The sequence below is a fragment of the Pagrus pagrus genome (assembly GCF_965226575.1).
Source record: "Pagrus pagrus genome assembly, chromosome: 23".
In the NCBI taxonomy this organism is placed as follows: Eukaryota; Metazoa; Chordata; class Actinopteri; order Spariformes; family Sparidae; genus Pagrus; species Pagrus pagrus.
The window spans coordinates 11,207,599-11,229,484 of NC_140205.1; the positions used below are offsets into that span (position 1 = coordinate 11,207,599).

The 21,886-nt window shown below is 42.9% G+C and overlaps 1 protein-coding gene across 3 annotated transcripts; it reads right to left on the bottom strand.

Annotated features, from left to right (window-relative positions):
- Positions 1-1,218: 1,218 nt before the first annotated feature.
- Positions 1,219-21,360, bottom strand: rassf8b (Ras association domain family member 8b). Of its 3 annotated transcripts, none has more exons than XM_084345905.1 (10): positions 20,726-20,816; positions 20,366-20,602; positions 12,470-12,640; positions 9,206-9,556; positions 8,903-9,108; positions 8,527-8,730; positions 8,346-8,420; positions 7,616-7,738; positions 6,124-6,250; positions 1,219-5,593 (listed from the first exon to the last, which is right to left on the bottom strand). In XM_084345905.1, exons 3-10 carry the CDS (start codon positions 12,579-12,581, stop codon positions 5,478-5,480), a joined length of 1,314 nt encoding a protein of 437 aa, XP_084202031.1. In that variant the 5' UTR covers positions 12,582-12,640; positions 20,366-20,602; positions 20,726-20,816; the 3' UTR covers positions 1,219-5,477. The 3 variants fall into 3 exon arrangements, with proteins under 3 accessions (XP_084202031.1, XP_084202033.1, XP_084202032.1); XM_084345907.1 differs by lacking the exons at positions 20,366-20,602; positions 20,726-20,816 and adding exons at positions 17,448-17,514; positions 18,931-18,945; XM_084345906.1 differs by lacking the exons at positions 20,366-20,602; positions 20,726-20,816 and adding an exon at positions 20,919-21,360.
- Positions 21,361-21,886: the final 526 nt, after the last annotated feature.

Below are 21,886 nucleotides of genomic sequence, written 5' to 3' on the forward strand. Positions count from 1 at the left end.
GGGCGGTATTAAGAGCAATGCTTCATAATCAAGGGTTTCATTGGTGGTTTCTGTCACCAAAACCAGAAAACACAAGAGTAAAAATGTAGAAAGATAAATGGTTTAAACTGCTGAAACGTACGCTGCAAAGGTTAGCATGTCGAGCTAAATAGCTAAGTACATACAGTAGTCAATTATATCCATGCTGGGGAGATTTCAGACATTATTATTTACTGGTGTTACAAATTATTAACAAACTTTGTGTGACTTGGGGAAATTTACACTCAAACAACCATCTTGTCATATGACAGTGACGTTTGCAAAGCACTTTGGTTAGCACTAACCCTGAAGTGATTCTAGCTTGTGATGTGGAAATTATAAACAAAAAACATGTAAAACTAGGGAAATTCCCAATGTCCACTACAGCTTTTTCAATGAAAGCATGGCAGTAGCTTAATTTGCTATTTCAGCCGGCAAACTCGAGGTTCATTGGCTAGAAATTAGAAGCTTCTGTCTACTTCTTTCTGAAAACAAGAACCTCTCGTTTTATAGAAATACTGCGAATTTTGAAAGGCGTAGCATCAGTAGCTAACAGCTGCTGTAGTCTGGTGGTACGGCAGCGGACGCTTCTGTATTGCCAGGAGGCGGCAAAACAGCTTATGATGTAAAATTTTATGCTAGCCTTGCTACCAAGTTAACATTTCTAAGACGTTGATAACTTCAGCTTAAGCTCAACGGAATTAGCTATTACCGAGCAACAAACTCTTGTAAGCTGTAGGATACATGAATGTGTATGAGCCGTAATGCAGAGTTCACTCAGTTTCACCAGTTTTAGTAGTAGTGTTACGGTTAGAAATCTTACACACCCACAAAATAGATACGTTCACTCATCACTTGGGTCTTTGCACCCTGAAAACTGTGTTCAAAAAATCTAAGTAGTATTAAAAACATGCTGAATGTTTCTTTCACTCGCTTCCAGAGCAAATGAATACAGATCAAGGTCTCTACAACATGAGGCAGTCGTACCGCTTTCATCAACAGGTTATGAGAATCAAAAGAAAATAAATTGAATGAATTCCTTGTGGGTTATTTAATTATTTTAGTTTAGTTTAGTTTGTGCTAGAAAGGGACCCAACAGCAATGTTTTACCTGCTCAGGTCATGTTTTGAGCTGATCAGGCCTCAATTTCCTTTCTGAGAAATACAAAATGCATCACAAACGACACAAAACAACACATGATTCAGCACTTTGTAGCAGTTTATTCTTTTCTGGCATGTTTTTTTAAATATATTTTATCCATTTATTTATAATATTTTACATTATTCTTGAATTTGATTTCCAATATCTTTCATACATACTGTAGTGGCTAGTTGATGACCCACAAAAAGAAGATTTGAGGCTAAAAAATACAGTAGGTGAACTTGTAAGTAAACAATACAAAATTATAACATTCATAATACTGTGTACAATAATCTGTCTCGTCTAAATGTCGGGTTAGTGCAAAGTCAGTGATGTAAGCCAAGCAGAGGTCATCTAACCGGCAGCAGGAAGCGTTGATGTGTTTCAGCGTACACTGCGATGTACCCAGTTGCTTTATAGTGAACGATAAGCCAAAGAGAAACACTTTATCTTCATGTAAAGTCGTCTCTCATAACCAAATCAACACCTCAGTTACATTTTTCTTGTTGTATCGAGGAGCCGACGCCACACGTTAAACTTGTCACACAGCTGCTCGAGTCCCCGTGAGAGCAAATACACAGTTTAACTTGTCAAATGGCTCGAGACATCATGAACAGCATTTATCCATAATTACTTTTCTGCCCATTCTTGTCGGGGTAATTCTGTGTCTTGAAATATCCCTGAGCTGCAGCGTTTCTAAAATAGCATTCGAAACCACTTGATGGCTGTTTCCATAATGGCTCCTTCATCACATTTTCTATATGCACTTTTATTGAAAAAAAAAAGCACCACTGATGGCACAACAGAAACCAATTATTGGCAACGTCTCGATGCACGAAGCAGGAAAAAAAGACACAAGCAGCGATGTCGGTAAACTTATTCGCTTGTTCCGATGCAGCACGGATCTATTTTACATCCGTTAACGTCGTCTCTGCCAGGATTAAACGAACAGGCGAGAAAATGATGTGCAACTTTTGCCATTTTTTTTCTTTTTCTGCCAGTATAACTGTCTGCCTGCTCTTTAGTGAAGCTCAAATCTCCATCTGTGTAAATGTCAACAAGGCAAAAAGGGACACAGCAAACCCAAGATTAAATTAATCACAGATGAATTGTTAGCCACTAATTGGGAGTCCAAATAAACCGATCACACATTATTGCATGCACACGGAGCCGCCGATCCAACGGCAGCGTTAAAATCTAACCTATCTAGCACTCTGCATATGTCAGACTTCAATCTACTTTAAAAATAGTCTAGAGACCAATGTGATATGTAGACGTTATTTACATTTTTTTTCTCAGTAAGGCATGCCATTATTCAAAACCTCCAGTCGACGAGAGCTGCAATTCCTTTATTAGTGGGGTACAGTCTCCGTGTCACGGCTGAAGCTGTTACCATGATGATACTACTGCATACTAAGAGAGGGAGTTTAAAAAAGAAAAAAAAAACTTGTGTTACATAGAATAGTTTGCTGTGAAGTTGTGATGTGCATTCCTCCGGGTATCCTTTTGCACCGCAGAGCAAACAACGAAGCGAAGACGCTTCGCGCCGGAGGGAGGAATTCACTTTGTTGTCGTGCAAACGCGAGCTCGCTTCTTATGGGATCAAATGAGGGTCAATAAGATGTCGAGCGTGTGATATGATGCTCAGAAATCGTTTCAAGGCTTGCGGGTTGTTTATCTGTGAAAATAATAAACTGTGCATGAGAAATGTACTGTACGTCTGGGGATGGTGAGATGAGATTTATAGATGTAGGAAAAGTATCCGCAAAATGTGTCAGCGGCGGCAGAACGTAGGTAAAAGAAGGAATACCGGAGTGTAGAAATACAAGGCATGCATTTAAAAATGGAAATAAATATGATTTAAGCACCAACAGTACATGGCACGTCAGAGAAAAATCACTGTTATCGGATTACTGGTGTAATGAACGGACAGTGCGTGTCTTTAATGTTGCAGCTGGTAAAGGTCAAATGAGTATAGTGCTGGGTAGCTCAATCTTTAATAAGACATATCATCTTATTTGTTGGATATATATTTGTATTCATGATCTGTGTAAAGTAACTGAAGCTTTAAAAAAAGTAGTGTACAAAGGGAGAGGTTGCATAAACACCCATCCCAGCCAGTCTGTTCACCATGCTGCCGTCTGGCAAGAGATACACGAGTATCCGCCTACGTACCGCCAGACTAAGAAGCAGCTTCTTTTCCTCAGTCTCCTTAAATAATCCTCCGTACTCCACCGTAAAAAGTGTTTTTCTTGCATTTCGTTGTACAGCCCTGTGTTGCAGAATGATAAATAAAGGAACCTTGAGCCGCTGAAACAAGAATACAGATTCAACACGTGGATCTTGACGAAAAAAAACGAGGCGTATTTAGTTGGCTGGTATCTCCGAGTGAGTACAATTCTGATCCATATAAAAACCCAGATTGAGTGGATTTAAATATGTTTTATTTGATACTGGAGTAGGCTTGATTGAATTGAAGGGGACTGTTGGGCGGAGGTATGCACTCTAACTGTCTTAGTTTTGCTGTTAACTTCCTCTCTATCAATCCCTTCATTTCCTGTGAAACTTAGTGTTTTCTGTCTCATCGTGTGCGTTAGAGCGCAACCATTTGGCACCTAACGACAGCAAACCAAGAAAAATATATGGTCGACTCCAGTTGGAGCATTTCGTGGGTATAAGTTGCATACATATAAAAAAGTACATTCATCTAACTATTAATGTTTTTCACACTAGCTTTGGTTCATATGAGACATCTTCTGTTCACCCAAATGTTAAAAATCAGATGAAACAGTATGTGGGTGTGATGCTGTCCCTGCTTAATGAACACAGTGAAACATGTCAGATACTTTGCCAACGATCTAAGTGGCTCGCTGAAAATCTCACGAGCTGAGGCTTTCTTACAAAACAAGATATGACCTGTGAAAATGGATAAAGACAGATAACATCAGACCAGGAGCAACTATCACACAGTTAACTTTCACCTGTCTGAATGAATGTTATATGATTTGTTGCCACCTGGTGGTCAGACGGGGGAATGAAAGTCATTGTTGGCAAATTTTCCAGGCTGGATTTACTCTGCGGGCTCAAAGGCCTCGGTTATCACTCATCGCTCCATTCACATTTCAGAGCTGAGGGAGGAAGTGTTGAGCTGAAACAAAGAGAAGATTAATGGCCCTGCAGCAAAACTGAGCATACAGCCACTATATCACCAGAAATGTCCAGCAGCTGATGATGTTCCTCTCGATTTGTTCACTTTGAGTCATTTGCTTTAAAACTATGGGGAAAGATTTTTTACATTGTTATCAAACACAGGAAGTAAATGTATTTCTGGTCAAACATCGATATGAAAAAAATCAAACTTGTGTGAAAGAAAAGGAGCCAATGTTGAGTTACACACTGTAGAAACTCACAATTTTAAGACGACGTTAAATTTGAGTTTTACGATGAACCCAAAATTTTGATGTTGTCGAGATAATTTGACTATATTTAAAAAAAACAAAAACATTTAGAAACAAAATTTCAGTATTTAAAAAAATAAAAAACAAAATATATATATATACAAATTGTACACATTGAGCCAATAACCCAATCTGTCTTTATTTGGGTGTTTGAAAATTAAATGGTTCTTGTTTATTTGTAAGAGTTTGACTCAAATATGTAGTTGCCTTGAAATTATGAGTTTTCTTTTTCTTTGTCTTTTCTTTTTTACAGTGTTCTGACATCAGTTACCATAACTTGGTATCACCTGAATTGGTGCTCAGTATTTTTTCTTTATATGGCGCATAGTTCAGTAGCTACCTTGAGTTCTGTTTTGACATTAGACTTATTGACGTCCGGTGCTCAGACACCAGAGTAAGGCAATCAGATATGGCTGTGGTTATAGCACAGGTGTGGCGTCGTGCATGGATGACGTTTACATGTGTCCGAACTTTGCATCCTGAAATTCTCTTCAGTTCATGATTTACTACATAAAATGTCTGAAGCCTCCTCAGTCAACAAATATACATCTGCTGGTTTCTAGTTTTTTGTTTCTTTAGAGAGTTGATCAAATGTTAGTTTGCAAATGGATATTGACATCAGTTTGAGTCTCGGCCCGATGGAAGAGGAAGCAGTGCAGGAAAGATGCACAACATATAAGTCTTTTTTTTTTTTCATGATCCTCCTTGTAATGTTTTTGACACCATCCTCCACACTAGAGCTGGTTCGTTTCAGTACCTCGCTCAAGAGCATTCCAGCAGTTTGGGGAGTCAATTCTTGATTTCCTGGTAATGTCAGACCTCCCGGCTGCTCAGAAAATGTCTCCTGGACTCAGTTCGGGGTCAGACGTAGATGCCTTCAGGGTTGAGGCTGGAGGACACTTTGCTCTGAAGGGTGCGAAGGTCGCTGGGTAAGAGCCGAGAAGAGCCGAGTCGTTTCAGAGAGCCAGACTCCACTTCTGTACGAGCAAGGCGACAAAGACAGACATCAAGGACAAGGACACAGCTTAATCTACTGCTCTAGGATGTTTGATATTAAAACATTTGATAAAACACTGTAGTACACGCGAGGATGCAAAACTGAACCAGGAGAGAAATGAGAAAGAGTACGGCCCAAAACCTTCTGGGGGATTTTATATTCTGAGGATGAAAATAGGGATTTTCCTTCTGACTTACTGTGAAACTCTTGCAGCATTTTTTGGGCTGCTGGTGATTTGGTCCATGTAATGGGGTTACAGACTTAAGCTGTTATGGCACAACAGTCTTCAGCCTCAGCAGCTCAAGTCTGCAGTCTAATGTGTCGTTCTCGGGGTGACCACAAGGTGGCACTGTGTACATGCACATGTGAGGACAACACTGTACGTAGAGCACCTCAGTCAAAATGTGGGGAAGCTTTAGACAAGGTGATGGTGACGTGGCAAGCCATAGAGTCTATATATGTTTGTGTGTGTGTGTGTGTGTGTGTGTGTGTGTGTGTGTGTGTACGTGCCGTTGCTGTTTTCTCCTGTAGGTTGAGCAGGCAGCACGGTGACCTTGGTGCCAGTCTGCTGAATGAACTGCTGCAGGTTGACCTGTCGAAGCTCTTTTGTCAGCTGCTCCAGCTCCTGCTCCTTCTCCTGAAACAGCACGACAACGAAATGAGATCAATTCCTCGGTGAAAGTGTGATGATACACTCAATGTGCCAGTGAGGGAAAGCAAAGTACATTTACTCAAGTACAGATTTGAATTAGTGGTATTTCACTTGAGAACAGAGGGATATATTTTACTTTTTATAACACAACATTTATTTGACAGCTTGTGTTACATTCTGTCCAAGCACAGCTGAAACGATTAGTCGACTAATCAATCAGTCGATTACGCTAATTTCCAGGTTCATACTTTTATTCTGAAAAATGTTTACATGCTTCAATGTTCAAAAAACACATTATTTTCTCATACTGTCCACTGCTGCGGCGCCTCTATTCACCCTCTGTCTCTTTAAGGACCCTCTCCCGCACAACCCAGTCTTTTCTGATTGGTCGGCTCTCACAGGCCTGAGCAGACACCACCTACCTTGTCTCTGCACAGTTTTGCCATGTTTTTGCAACTGCAGCTTTACTGGGGGCGTGGCTGAGGACAGTGACTGTACAGTTGTGACATCACAACCTTGCAGAAGTTCGAACAGCTCGTTTAAAGGAACAGTTTCCTACATACGGCTGCTGTGTGACCACCTGGACCTGCCTTGCAAATAAAAAACAACTCACAACTCACTTCGTACAATATGGGAGCTATAAGTAAAGGATCTGAGTACATCCTCCACCATTGCAATGTAAAAAAAAAAAACAAAGACTACCTTTAAAATTGGTCTTGTACACACTGATAGCATCGTTTATCCTCCTTCACTCAGCTACATCTGCACATTTACACAGTAACAGAGGTGGATGTAAGAAACAATAAGAGATCAGACTGTGCTCAGGATCTCTGCAGAAGTCACAACCCAGATGAGACAGCTAAAGGGAAGCGTTAGCTCCCAGATGGTTACGCAACTGCAGGCGAGGGATTGTGTTCTTATTCAGGCCCCTCTCTAATCAGGCGAAGAATGCTGTAATACCCTCCCTCCCTTCCCCTTTTTCATTACCTCATGCTTCCCACACCCTACTGGACCTCGCCTGCGCACAGAGCACTTCACTTCACACGAGGACGCACGCAGCCAAGGATCCGCTGCAAGCCTGACGTTAAACTTTGCTTCACTGCCCACAACTTAATGAGCTTAGATTTTCGATGGTTCCACCTGTGTGCAGCGAGCTGGATTTTTTCAAACGCCGCAGCGCCAAAGTTAGCAAACTTTTTAATGAGCCTTCTTCAAACATTTCCCAAAATAACATTCCTTCAACACGTATAGGGAACTTCCGAGGGTGCTTTCATTTCCCGATGATTTAGAGGCGATGGTGTTCAAAACAAAAGCAGAATGAAGATGGTGAACAGTAGGATCTGTGCTGACCTGTAATCTCTTGCTCGACTGGCCAAGTGAGCGTTCCAACGCCCTGCAGCTGCTCTCCAGCCGCGCTGTGTGTTGGCTCTGCATTTCCAGCTCAGCCCGCACTTTCTCCAGCTGTGTTTGCACCTGAAAGCCAGAGTTGGAAGTGGGGAGAGAGAGCCAACGCTCATCACAACTTGTCAGGGGAGAAGGGCTGGAGAAACTAATCCTCGTATATGAAGACGTAGGAGGACTCGCATGCTTTAATGAGCTTGGAAACAATGCAGATTTTGAAATTTGGTCACTTTGTGGCTTTCCATTTGGAAAAGCTCATCAAAGAAGATATTCGTTAACACGCTGGTGTCTGCCAGGTTGTGTTTACCGCGTTCACCATCTCAGTTTAGCCTGCTAACATTTGCTAAATTGGCACAAAACACAAAGAACAAGTGACGCTGATTTGTTTTTTTAATCAAACAGTGATTTAAAAAGATTTTAAATGACACTTTTTCTGCTCTTTACTGATCTGAATGCTCTGCTTGGCTTTCAGACTTCCAGCTCTTTCTCTATTTATACTGTAATATGAAGAAAAATGTGCTTGAAAGAAAGAAATCTCTTTGCTGACCCTGCTCCCTCCCTATTTCATCTCATTTTCTTATCATTTCTAATGAAATTGAAACGTTTCTTGGCGTCTTCGGGGTTTTCTACGTCAGCAGTTCGACAAACTACACTCCTCTCTGTTTGTATGCTGTTATACCTCCTCTTCGTTGTCCTTCTGGTTGAGCTCGGCCTCCTGCTGCAGCCGCTCCTGCTCCAGGCCGACCTCCATGCTCTATGTGACATTACAGACAATAAATAATATGGAAATGAACATGATCTTCACAGAAAACCAGAAATAATTCAGTTTCACACTTGACTACTCTGATTACCAAGCTCACCTGTATGCGCGATATGTACTCTGAAAGCTTGGCCTCGCAGTCGCGCACGCAGCCCTGCAGCTCGGCTAGCTGCTGCCGGAGCTGCCGCTCGCTGTCCTGCTCGATCTGCAGCTCGTTCTGCCAGAACTCCTCCTCCTCCATCTCTGCGTCGTTCCTCCTCACCTGCTGCTCTAAAAGCAGCAGCTCCTCCTCCAGGTTTCCTCCCTGGCGGGTGGAAAATGATTCAACTTGAACACTTGAAACATTATTAAACAAAACATGGTAAAGAAAAGACGATGTCGAGATGTGACAGGCAGCATAAACCTGAATATATTTACAGACAAGAGTGCAGGTGTTATGGATCTTTCACCGGCAGCTGGCGGCTGATTTTACTCACTTCATTGGCCTCCCCGGTAGACTCATCCCAGTCTCGCAGCTCGGCCTCGCAGCCCAGAAGACGGCTCTCCAGGGCCTGGAGTTTGTCTCTCTGCAGCTGCACCAGCCGGCCCAGGTCTCTGGCCGGACTCCCAGGTGCAGATGCTACTCCAACACCTCCAACCCTGCGCAGGTTGAGGCTCACACCACGCTGCTGGGGCTGTTTGGCTGGATTAATGAGCAGGAGATGAAAGGACAGTGATTGGATTGTTGACAAGTAAAAGCATAGAGGGAGGGAGGGAGGCCAGTAAAAGCAGCACACTACCTTCAGCATCTCTGCTTTTCCCAAATATGTCCCGCAGACCTTTGGCCCCTCCGGTGAACGTCAGGGACTTGCGTTTGGGTTCCCTTCTTTTGAGCGAGCGGTCTGTCCCTGACGGGCGGAGCTTGGCCAGAGGCGGCAGGCTCTGTCGGTAGAGGCCGCGCTCCGGGACGCGAGCCTGCCCGTCAGAGGTGGGCCGCTCGCTGACGGAGGGGCCGGTTCGTTGGAGGATGAGCTGGACGTCGCTGGCATACTGACCCCACTTGTTGAGGGACACCACGGGGTTCTCATGCGGCGCCAGGTGACGTTCAGTGTCACGCCATTTCTCGATCAAAGTGTACCTGCCAGTGCGTCCTGAGAAATGATAAAGAACGTGATGTGGAGAACATATTTTCACAATCAGCTCAGAGTGGTGGGTTCAGCAAATCACACATTTGATTGTTTCACATGAGAGACCTTGTGTATCTTTTTCTCTCTCAGTGAGCCTCTTTCTGTTTTGAAACAGCTGACGTCATGTACTTTCACGCACCAATCAGAACTGAGCAACATTTGAATGTGATGACAGCTGTGGGCTCATTTTGCTTTGTTATCTTTTTGGTCAGTGGCCAAAACAGAGTCCTGATGAAGCAGAAGTTGAGTTTGTGGACAGTTTAATTTTATATAAATAAAAACCAACAATGCTTTTTTTTGTCACAAGACTTAACTTTGATTGTTGCTTATTCAGACATGAATGATGACGGGCTTTAACACTCTCTCTTTACCGCTACAGAAGATGACATTCTCCAGATGTATCCTGACTTCAGATTCCTTCCTGTACACTTTCTTTCCTTGCCAACTTATTTTTGAGGCTGTTGGTGAGTGCACTGTGAACCATCTCAAACTCCTGCTCTGTCTTTTGTATCATCCCTGTATTAATGCTGCGTTCCAGACTTTTCAGAAATCGAAATTTCCGACCTCCTACCAGAAAAAAGTACAATGAAATGCCACTAAAACTCAGAATTACTACTAGTAGAAGTACTACTTTGTAGACAGCAGTGTTTGTATTACATTTAGGCGAGTTACTGGAATACTTAGATACGTTTCCAACTGTAAAAGTGATGTAAAATCAGTTGTGTGTTCACTTGCCAGCCAAGGTCTTTGTTATCTTTTGGCGATGTGCACCTGGAACGCTTGGAGGTCGGAAGTAGGAAATTCCGACCTCGACTTTGACTAGAAAGCAGAATAAGTCCTGAGGGGAGGTTGAGGAGACAGGTGGTCCACGTAGCAGATCCTCCTCTTCCAGACACAGACATGACTCTGATCTTTTACAGATAGTTGCATTGATGTTTGATTTTGCTTGAAGATCTTATTGTTATGTTATCAGTGGATTGATGTGTTTTGTAAAAGCGTAAATAAAATATTTGACAACATCACTCAAATTGCCCTCATCATAAGTTAGTGAGTTATAAAATGTATTGATTTCAGCATTTCTTTTGACGCAGTTGATCCCTTAATTTTAATTAACTGCTTAGAAAATGGGTTTGGGATGAAGCTTTGACTCATGGTTCTCATGGTGGGGTCCAGGAAGTCCAAAGCAAAAAGAAGAAGAATTTATTTTCAATTAACTTAAATCCAAAACATAATGTTTGACTGTTTCGGTCATGTATTTTCAACACTTTCTTAATAAAAATCTTATCAAAAGGGGATCCCTGGTCTAATTCAGCGGTTCTTAACCTTTTCAAGTCAAGACCCCCCAGAAAAAGATGGGTTTTTTTTGTGTGTGTCCAATTAAAACTCATGTACACAAACACTTTAACTCTCACAAACAAACAATAAAATCAATTTTAATCATATCACTGGTCCATGCAATGCAACATAAAAACTACTCCAACTACAGTTGTGGTGGTGGTTTTCTCCAAAACTATCTGGCAACCTCTGGAAAATTATCTTCTCCTGACCCCCAGGTTGAGAGCCAATGGTCTTATTGGTGCCAGTTTGGTATTCCTTAACATGAAAAGGTTTGAGTGCTACTGTCTTAGACGAGTCCATCTTGTTGTTCAATAAAACTTTCTCTGTTGTAGAAGTTGTTGTTCTCTTCCTGGGAGGTCTGACTGACCTGTGGTGTTCCCCAAGGATCTATCCTCGGCCCCTTTATACATGAGTCACAAACACAAGTCACTTTCATTGTTGTGCTGATGAAACCAAAGATTTATGGCCTGTTATGCAACGTGGCTCATTTACTGTGTCGATATCGTCAGATTTTATAGCATTTGTGCATCTTATCATGGTGGTAAGAAGCTAAGCATGCTTTCAAAAATGGTAGCTTCAAAGAACTTTACCAGCACAGTCAGTGAAAGAACTTTACAGTGGGAAAATACAACTCAACAAGCAGTGATTGTGCTGGGAAAACACTCAACGGTCCACAGCTCTGTGTGTGTGTGTGTGTGTGTGTGTGTGTGTGTGTCTAGTGCATTCTTGTCTGTGCACATATAGATAAGAGTAAAACAGTCCCCATCCTACCCTCACCCTCACAGTAAGGGCCCTTGTAAAAGAGGTGCATTCATCACTACAGCCATTCACATCAAAGTGCCCTCGCCTGGACAAAAGGCACAGAGGGGACAAAGGACAGTGGACGCCATAACTCCTGCTACACTGTCACCCTGAAAGACACACATGTTTCAACTCGGAGAAAAATCTCTGTAGACATCTGTCCATTGTAGATCACTCAATTCGAAGAAATCATACTTATTGTCCTGGATTCACAAATTTATACGCACAATAAAATCCATGCAAAGACCAACAGAGACAGAGCGTCAACTTATTTCTCTGCAGTTGGACGCCACGTCAATAAACCGAAGTCTGCAGCATGACTCATCTTGTTCTGTGCAGCCTATTTATGGTGAAAATCTCTTTGTGCCCTCTAGTCACTTTTCATTTTACTGCAATTTATCATCTCCACTACGTCTGACAACCTGCCTGGCCAATACTGGAACCAACCCACATCACAGAAAATCCCCCACAGGGATTTATGTTGGACAAAATATCCTTTACACCACTTTAGTTGAAGTTTTTCAGCACAGGAGCCAGATGAAGAGGATTTCATCCCACATTATTGGCTGGCCATTTGGATTTCCACAGACTTTATTTGTGTATTTATTTTGGGCTGTGAATTACCCATCATATAACCAGTACTTATTCACTTTTATTGCCCATATTCCTTTAATATTAGACATTTTTCTAGGATACTACCTGTGTTTCTCATATTGTACTAAGTAGTTTTGAGCTTACCGATGGCTTGAGCCAAAGCGATGACCACTTCCTGGCATGTGGTGAACTCTGTGACCCCGCACACGATGCGCTGCACTCCGTCCACCCACACTTTCAGCTCCATTGCCTTCATCCAGCAGCCCTCATTCCTCCACACCACAAGGGGACGCTAATAATGTTTCCTGTCCATCCCTAAAGGCAAAAATAGATAACGATGTTAGATGCAAGGAACTCTGTTAAGCATTTCAGACAAAACTCCTAACGCATGTAAAACAAAAACCTTAAAATAGGGGGAAGCGTATCACCAGAGTAACTGCAAGCTGCTGACTAGCCGTTAGCTAGTTAGCCATGCAGCTAGCGCTTCTGTCAGAAGCTCGATGTCCAAAGTGGTACGAGACAGGATGAGCCAAGGCTAGCTGGTTTGCATGCTAACATCAACAGATCTCGCAAATCCATCTAGCCAGGCTTCAAGCTAGGCACTAGTGGACACAGTGGTTGAACCAATCAGCACCCTTTGAGGAACTACTGGCGGCTACAGGCGAGCTTTAGATGTGACGACCAGCAAGAGAAGGGACTGTTCGTCTGAAAGCATCAATGGCGGCTCGTCAAGTGGTTAGCTAGCTGCTATAGCATCATTCATATCAGAATTAGAGAGTATATTTGGGCAAGCTATAATGAGAGAGGAGCACAACAAGAAACACAAACCTATGCTAACAGAGCTAACGTATTAGCCACATCAACTGCACAAGGTGATAATATGTCAATATTGTGTTTAAAGTTTGTTGCTGCCCTTAAATAATCAGTGCAGGTGTTTTAACATATTTTGTTTTGTTTAGAAACTATTTCTGTGAAATAATAAATTTGCCTATGATAATTTTGTAAAATATGATTCAGTTAAAACACGTCCCAGAATAACTTTATAACCTCTAGAGTGACACCAGCTTCCTGTAAACCGACCACTTAACAACCTCCAACACTTGCACTGTTTGAAGCAGTTTCCTGTAATGTCTCTGACAAATTGCTGCAGGAGCACACTTGTGGTGCAGCGATTGTGACCGTCCAACAGGCCTCATCCGACATATTTTTCATTTTCCCCGGCGTCAGTGCAGGAGAGCTTTCAGCGGTCGCATGCACGCAGAACGAGAGCCATTTCAAACTGCTGACACAAGCACCTCAGCAGCGAGGCAGTCATTACAAACCTGGCAAGGCCACGACAGCGAGCCAGAGCGAGCAACAGAGCAGTGAAGGAGCTGGTGCCTAATGCTCAGACTTTTGCAAACCCTACTGGGCAGCAACTCTGCTTTTTTTTCCTGACCGGACCATCAGCTCTGCTCTGATCCTTGACTTCCACATCGCTCGAGGCCTCCCTTAACAATTTAGTCGCCTTCCATCTTCATCACAGCTGGAGCGGGAGTCCCAATCCTCCTGCAATTTAACTACTGCCCCCCCTTGAGGCCTTTTACCACTGAGACTGCGTTACACTGCACTAGGCATCTGGTGAGGGCAAGGCCTGCCTTTGGTAGGAAAAGCGGGATGATTTGTAATTTCAGACAGATACTGCAGGATGCATCTGAATCCAGACGCCTGTTACAGCCCGGTAAATGAGACTACACTCATGAGTACAGCTCAGCAGAACAGCGGAGGAAATGGGAGACGGTAAAATTAAAGATCGGTGGAGGTTCAGGCAGGAAACACGTCTAATCTAAAGGCACTGCTCGCTGGAAAAGTTCGACTCTGTGGGTATTTCTAAACAAACTTGTCCTGCTACATTCACGACATGGTTTCATAACAAACAGTATCCTAACAGATGATGTGATGACGCCTGTAGATTTTCACAGCTGCAGCTGAAATGTTGTAATACAATGTTTATTCAATGACGAGCGATGTTGGACTCCCGCTGTGGTTTGATCCAGGAGGAAGAGCCAGTTGACACCGGCTTGTAAACCTGATCTTTCCCTCCACCTCTCCCACACTGTGGATACGTATACACACACTCGCCATGAGGACACATCTGTGTGAGAAGTCGGACTGAAGTCATTCGCTCCTCCGTGATACAATTATCATCCACCTATCAACAAAACAGAGAGTGAGATAAGCTGCAGCAAAGATTAAATTGTGAAGCAATGAGCTACAAGAGGCTGTAAAATATACTTTCAGGTCTTCAGTCTTGCAGGTCAGAGTGTCTTACTACAGTACTACAAGTTACCATTCAGTTCAGATCTGCTTCTGATGGTTAAAGTTGTTTTTCAGGACTGTTCAAGGACGCTGATGGAAAAAAAAAGTTAGTCTAGAGCCCTGAATGTAACATCAATTTCATTCCTCGTGCTCTCCCACTGGTCCTCTGACATGAATATCACACCATACGCAAGGAGCTGTTTGGCAGGCAGCTGTGCAGGAGCAGATGTTCAGAGGTTCTCGTACGTATAGCTTTTCATACTTTGATCCTCGAAGATGAAACGGCCTTTTCATAACCGCTTAGACCAACTGAAAATCTTACATAAACCGAGTGCACACACAGGAAATAGAAGCTGTGACCTGGAAACTTAACGCCACACTGGCTTTCCAGCTCATCAATGTCCGGCTAATCGAATTCCTCGCACACCGGCTCTGACGACGAGACCGCTGCAGCCCCGTTTCCTTGTGGAAACGAGCTTCGATTTTCTTTACCCCCGCTAATAACTTCCAGCACTTGAATCACTACGAGGCTCGGCGCCTCTGTGGCTCTCTCCCCGACGGCCGTTGCTGTTATTGTTCTGAATTTTCATCATGCTGCTTCCACTTTCTCTCTGGTTCGGTCTTTGATGTGAATTACAGTCACTTTGAAGCCCCCCCCCCCACAACGCCAGAATGCAAATAAATAAATCATACGAGCAACATGGTGAGTGCACACAAATTAATTAGTATGCTACTGTACATCATGTGTGTTTCTATTTTGGGTGAATGTAAATGTATACTTCCAGAGTCACTGTGGTACCAGACTGAGCTGTACGTCTCCACAGTGTGTTGACGTCAGAACCTGTGGGAAAGGTGCTGAAGCCGTTTCCTTTTCCATTAGTCACAGTTTAATAAACAGACTCGATGCTCCACATTCCGGCTGCATACTCAATCCTTCACGTAGTAATCCATTCGCAGAGAATCCAGGACAAATGAACACGTTAATGCAGGAGAGGCATTCCTGCTGGAGCAACATCCAGCAGCGCAGGCCGCTCCAGGTAGCATCTGTTCAGCCTTAAAACCTGATTCTGAATCAGAGTGAGTCTGTGAGGTAAAAAAAAAGAAATTATAAACAAATGCCAGAAAAAGAAAGACATTCCCATCAGCCTCGGCTGTAGTTTTTTATTTAGTGCTAATTAGCAAATCAACATGAAAAGCTAAGATGGTGAATCAGATATTAAGAAGTTTTCTGTGCAAATCCTCGCTGTCGCACAACTTTTGCTGCAGCCATTTGGCTTCAGACGTGAAGAATCCTGTGTCTGGGCTGTGTACCATGGAGCTAAACTTAGTTGTGACTTCAGTCTGCCTCCCCTGAAGTTTCATTCTCAGGATGCCACAAGAAGGCAGAGTTAGGGAGGGGTCACAGTGTGGAACGTCAGTGTTTCTCACATTAGTTCCTCAAATATGGACAGCAATTTATAGGACTGATCCGCACAGAAATACCACTGGAAGCTCTTTGAATATCCCCGAGATGATTACTAAAAGTATGAAGATATTTCTTAAAGTCTAAACAACTTGAAGTTTGGGTTTAAATGCAAAATACCCATGAAAGAGCTCATTTCCTGCCTTGCTTAAGCCCAGTGCTCTCTCAGTCCATCGCTTAATTAAACTTTAACAAACTCATTGATGAGGTTTGAACTCCTGACCCTGACTTGTTGATCCAGCAGCCTGCCAGCAACAGACAAAACAGAATACTGTTGCCCAGAAAAGAAACATAAAACTATAAGCACTATTCCCAAAACACGACCGCTGCAGCAGATCAGCGAGAGGTTTAACAGAGCATTTTTGTCATACAGTCGCAGTTTGGTTAGGTTCAGAAACATTGTGGTTTGGGTTCAGCTACATCTCGATACTTCTCAACCTGACTTCCTCCTTTACTGCGGTCATATTTACTATAGCCACTAGAAGTTGCTGCCGAACAAGAAACCCAATTATAAGGGTCATAATAAGCTGCTTTCACAGTCGACCCATATGGTTGTATTTCTGATGAGGACGGCCTGAAGTTTGCAAAAGTCACTGTTATGATATATTTGGGAATTTGCCTTTTACAAATACTGAAAATACAAAGTTGCGAATGAATAAACTGTACTTTTAAGTTAACTTCCATGTGCACCCAGGAATGAAAAATGTACTTGAAATGTGCAATTTTTTGACATACAATGGAAAAAGATGAAATTTAAATTTGTAAATATACTCAAATACACTTATTTTAGCTATTTCGAGACACATTTAAGTTATTATCAGATGTGTTTTAGTACATCTATTTATCCCGATGCTGTGCTTTAAAAATAAATGTAAGTAAAGAAAGAAAATTTAACACAGATTGTCTACATTTTAAAAGGTACAACTTAAAGTACAACTTAATCATGTCTCAAAACAGCACACTAACTGTATCAAATCTGGTTCAGTGTATTTTAAATTGCACTAATTAAACAAGGACAATGTTAGTATTTGGAAAATAGCTGATTCAATTTCAACATTACAGAAATCAGCACTTCTCTCAGTACAGTCAAACTATATTTCTTACACACTTTGAATATTTAGCTAATATTTTGCTAACGCGCCTGAAACGTGATGTCAGCTTTAAAGCGGCAGCAGCAGCGTGCAGGTCAACAACAGACGATGACGCAATCTGAGGCCAATTTTTAAAGCAACAAGGAGGCTGAGCTGGCAGGAGGGGGTCCACTGAAACAAGTGGTGCACAGACAAAAGAGCATGCTGCAGTGTGTGTGTGTGTGTGTGTCCACATGGATAGCGGCATGACTGGATGCAAACAATCCCTCACCATGGCGACACAGCTCTGGCTTTGTCCGAGCCCTACACAGATGACTGGATTGATTGGAGGGCACGGTCTGGGAAAGTAAACCAAACAATCACTAACAATTAAGAAGCAACCCGTGCTTTCCTGTCACTTCCTCTTTGTTTCCTCCCAATGTGGGTCTGCGAGAAAACATGGAGGTGTGTGCGGCAGCGGGGTTTCTCAAACTCAGGATTAAGTGGGGCGTTGCTGGAACGTCTCATAGTTGGTGTGCTGGTGGAGATTAACCGTCACACGGTTCAGTCGACCGCCCAGAGGGGAAATTCATCTAACTAAGAACTACGACACAGTTCATATCAAAAACACACGTCTATAAACAGTAAAGAATACACTGCATGTTCAGTGCTGTACATATAAACTCTTGGATGTTTTAGCAAAAGCTAATTTGACTCTACAGCCACGCTAGCAGCTCTGAGGCTCTCCTCATTAAAAGGGTCAGGGTTAGGTATTTGTTATAAGAGCGGATTTACAGAGCTGTAATTGCTATTTATGCTGTAACTGGAGATGAAAAGATAACAACCAAACACAGTGCAAGGCCAGCGTGAGCATCGTTTCCATCGCGGGAACCTTCCCCGGGGACAAGGAACCTTTGGAGGACCTCCACCACAAGTCACTACATCCTGCGTTTAGCGCCACCCAAGATGATTGTGCTTGGTTACTGCTCCAGACAGCTAGACCTTTATCCAGCGCTAACAGAGTGCCCTCTTTCTCATGCCCAGTGGTGCTACGAGCTAAATGCTAACATCAACATGTTGACCTGCTCACGGTGACAATGCAAACATGCTGATGTTTCACAGGTTCATTGTTTACCATCTTAGTTTAGCATGTTAGCATGCTAGCATTGCAGTAAGTAGTATCAAACACAAAGTACAGCGGAGAACAATTTTGACCTGATGAGGCGTGCACGACAGAAAGTTATTGCAATTCATCCTGAGGGGACCATGAATGTCCATGCAAAATGTCATGTCCATCCATCCATCCATCCATCCATCATTGCACAAAAGGGAAAGTCAGGGTATAACTACAAGCAGGATTCATCCTCTGGGGAGCACGAATTTCTGTACAAGATTTCATGCCGATCCATTCAGAAGTCAAGACAGTTCAGCCTAGATCACACTCACTGCCAAGAAACGCTGCCGTCTGCAGGTATTTCAATTTCAAAAGCAAATCAGATTAAGATCTGACCCTCGTCCTGCGACAGGATGTCACTCCTCCTCTTGATGGAGTATCTCGAGAGCTCAGAGCCCCTCGCAGTAATACGTTCATGACTCTGGTTTAAAGTTGGCACACAGCCTCATATCGTACAGCACCATCTCTCATCTTTCCTGTTTCTCTTCACCGATATTAATACTGTACTGATACATGCATGCTTCAAAGATAATACAACCTCTCCTCCAGCCTGTTTCCGCTGCCCTGCTGGATACAGCTGTGTGCAACTCAATGCAGACACCTTTTAGAGATTACTTCCACATCAGCTTTGTCGGCTGAGGAGAGTGAGGTGGCTGCAGGTTGAACAAAAGCTGGAAAAAAGCTTCAGGGAGTCATCAGACAGGGCAGCTTTTCATTCAGGTGCCGTCAGCTGTCTGTTCTGTCAGATTTTCCTGTGAACACAGAGGCAGCGGTGCTTTACATGAATGGATTTGCTTCTTTTAATCCAGCGGGCAGGTGTTTGTCACAGATTCCACGACTATATGTGGAAATAAGTTAAACTGGTGATGTCATGTGGAAAACACATTAAAAACTCCATCTGAGCATTATATTTAAAATGTTTCTGCTGCTAACGATCACCATGTTGAAGTTGTGTGACCAAACTGCCACCCTGCAGTCTCAAAAGTTAACTAATCAGCTTGGTGGAGACAATAAGCTTTTAACCCTGTAAGACTCGGAGCTTAGTGGACCACGAGGTGGTGGAGGTGGTGCTGGTGGGAGGGCCAGAAGGGGGGCGTCTGCTGGAAGATAAACTGGACTGGATTTACACTGAGAAGTCTGTTCAACTAACAATTACTTTCATTACTGACAATCCGCTGATTATTTTCTTGATTAATCGATTCATTGTTGTTGTTTTTGTTGTCCGTAAAATGTCGAGTTCATGAGAAATGCTCATCACAGTTTCCCAGAGAGCAAAGTGACGTCTTCATAGTTATTCTTCTGTCAAAAACATGACTCTTCATTTACTTTCATAAATGATGAAGAAAAGCAGCAAATTCTTACATTTAAGAAGCTGAAACCAGCAAATGTTCGACAATTTTTGCTTGAAAAACGACTGGAACAATTAATCGTTGCAGCTCTGAGTCAGATGATCGAACTTTTCCCAAGTTACAGCTTCTCATTTGTGTGGTTTTGCTTCTTTTCTTGTAAACTCAATATCTATAACCTGTGAGTAAGGCAAAACAAGCACCTGTGAGCAGGCACTTTCCTGTACGTTTTTAACATGTTATACACCAAAAGATGAACCGACTGGAGAGAATAACTGCCAGTAACGAAAATAACCAGTCCTGGAGGTAACACTTATTTACAAGCCCAAGTCAACGTCCTCAAATGCCTCGTTTTGTCCACAACCACTGGTGGACTCCCCCCACGTTCACAAAAATGCAGTGAAAGTGCCCCTCTTGTTGCCCTTTCTGCCTGCTGGTGCCTTTCTTTTATGTTTTCTGCCCCTGTCCCTTAAACATCCTGAGTCCGCCACTGTCCACAACCGAAGATATTTAGTTTACTGTCATTTAAGAAGCTGTGATCAGAGAATTTATACTTTTAATTGCTGGAAGAAATGACTTAAACAGATAATAATAGCTGACAACTAAGTGATTAGTCATTCAAGCTCTTTTCTGATGGACACAGCTGCACATACATTGAGACCTCTTCTATGAAAAAAGACAGCATCTTACCCATTTTTAAGAAGCAAACACAACAAAAACAGTTTGTAGAAGCCAAATAAACATAAGTCACAGTCCAGTAGGCTGGTGCAGTGGATGACTTGGGGCACAGGGATCCCTCTAATGTGAGAAAACGGTGCTTTTTCATTGTTTCTGTATTCCCTACACCTGTTCTTCCAGCACACCTGTGCTTCGAGGACCACCTCCGCTCTCCGCTGCGGCTTGTAGACGACTCACTTTGAAGGAACTCTGATTAAAAAAAAACCCAGTGCTGAGTGAGCACTTATGGACCGAACTGTGTTAAGAGATTCATCACTGCAGGGCTCAGCAGATCACCCACTCACTGACCACTCATACTGTACAGTCACTCACTTCCTGCTGGCTCATGGAGCAGGTATGTTGAGGAGGAAACACCAGTATGTCTCCATTTAAGGTGTGTTTTCTGGTGTCAGCCACATGTTAGTGAATATACATCTGCAAAATAAAGTTCATGCAGATAAAGCAGCCTCAACACACACACAACAGAAGAGGATCACATGGATTTATATAATTAAAATCAACATACCTTCTTCTTCTTCTTCTTCTTCTTCTTGTGATCAGCTGTGTCAGAGCATTTAAAAACTCTCCTCTTGTTCTGTGTCCTCGGTTAAAAATCCGCTACATGTCCTGCGGGCCACTCGCGGGGAGGAGATCGTGTTTTATCCCGCATCAGAGTGAACGCTGTGCCGCACGAGCCCCCGCAGCGGCAGCGGCAGCAGCAGCCGCAGATGTAAACACGCGTCCGTCCGGTTACTGGACATCCGACATGAGGCTGTCTGTGTGAGTGTCTGCTGCTCCGCCTGTCTGTGAGCGAGCTGCTCCCTCCGTCCGTCACTGAGGCGAGGACCACAGCAGCTTGTTGTCAATTACATCGGAGCTGAACTGGGACACCGCAAGGCATGATGGACCGGTTAAAGCTGCACTGCACTGGCGACGTGAGTGAACCCCGAGATCCACTCAGATCCACTCGGATCTACTGAGATCTGATGCAGCCTGAAGTCACGTTTTGTTGCTCTGAGGAGCTGAGATGATGAGGATGATGATGATGATGAGGATGATGATGAAGATGTTTGCACGTGTGTTCAGGTTTAAAAAAGTGTTGTCATGTCAGGGTCACATCGAGATAATAAAGAAACATTGTTTATATTCCTACAAGTGTGAAGGAAACACTTGTGCTCTACCACATTATTTATTTTGTTTGTTTGTTTTTTTGTTTATTTGTTTGTTTGTTTGTTTTGCAGTGATGGGTGTTACTAAGTACATTTAACATACTGTACTAAGACACAGTTCTGATGTAGGCAACTTATACTTTACTTGAATATTTCCATTATTTTGCTACTACACTACATTTTTGTTTGTTTGTTTGTTTGTTTTGCAGTGATGGATGCAGCAAAGTACATTTAACATACTGTACTTTGGCACAGTTTTGATGTAGGCTACTTATTGTATATTTTACTTGAGTGTTTCACTACTCCACTACATTTTAGAGGTTAA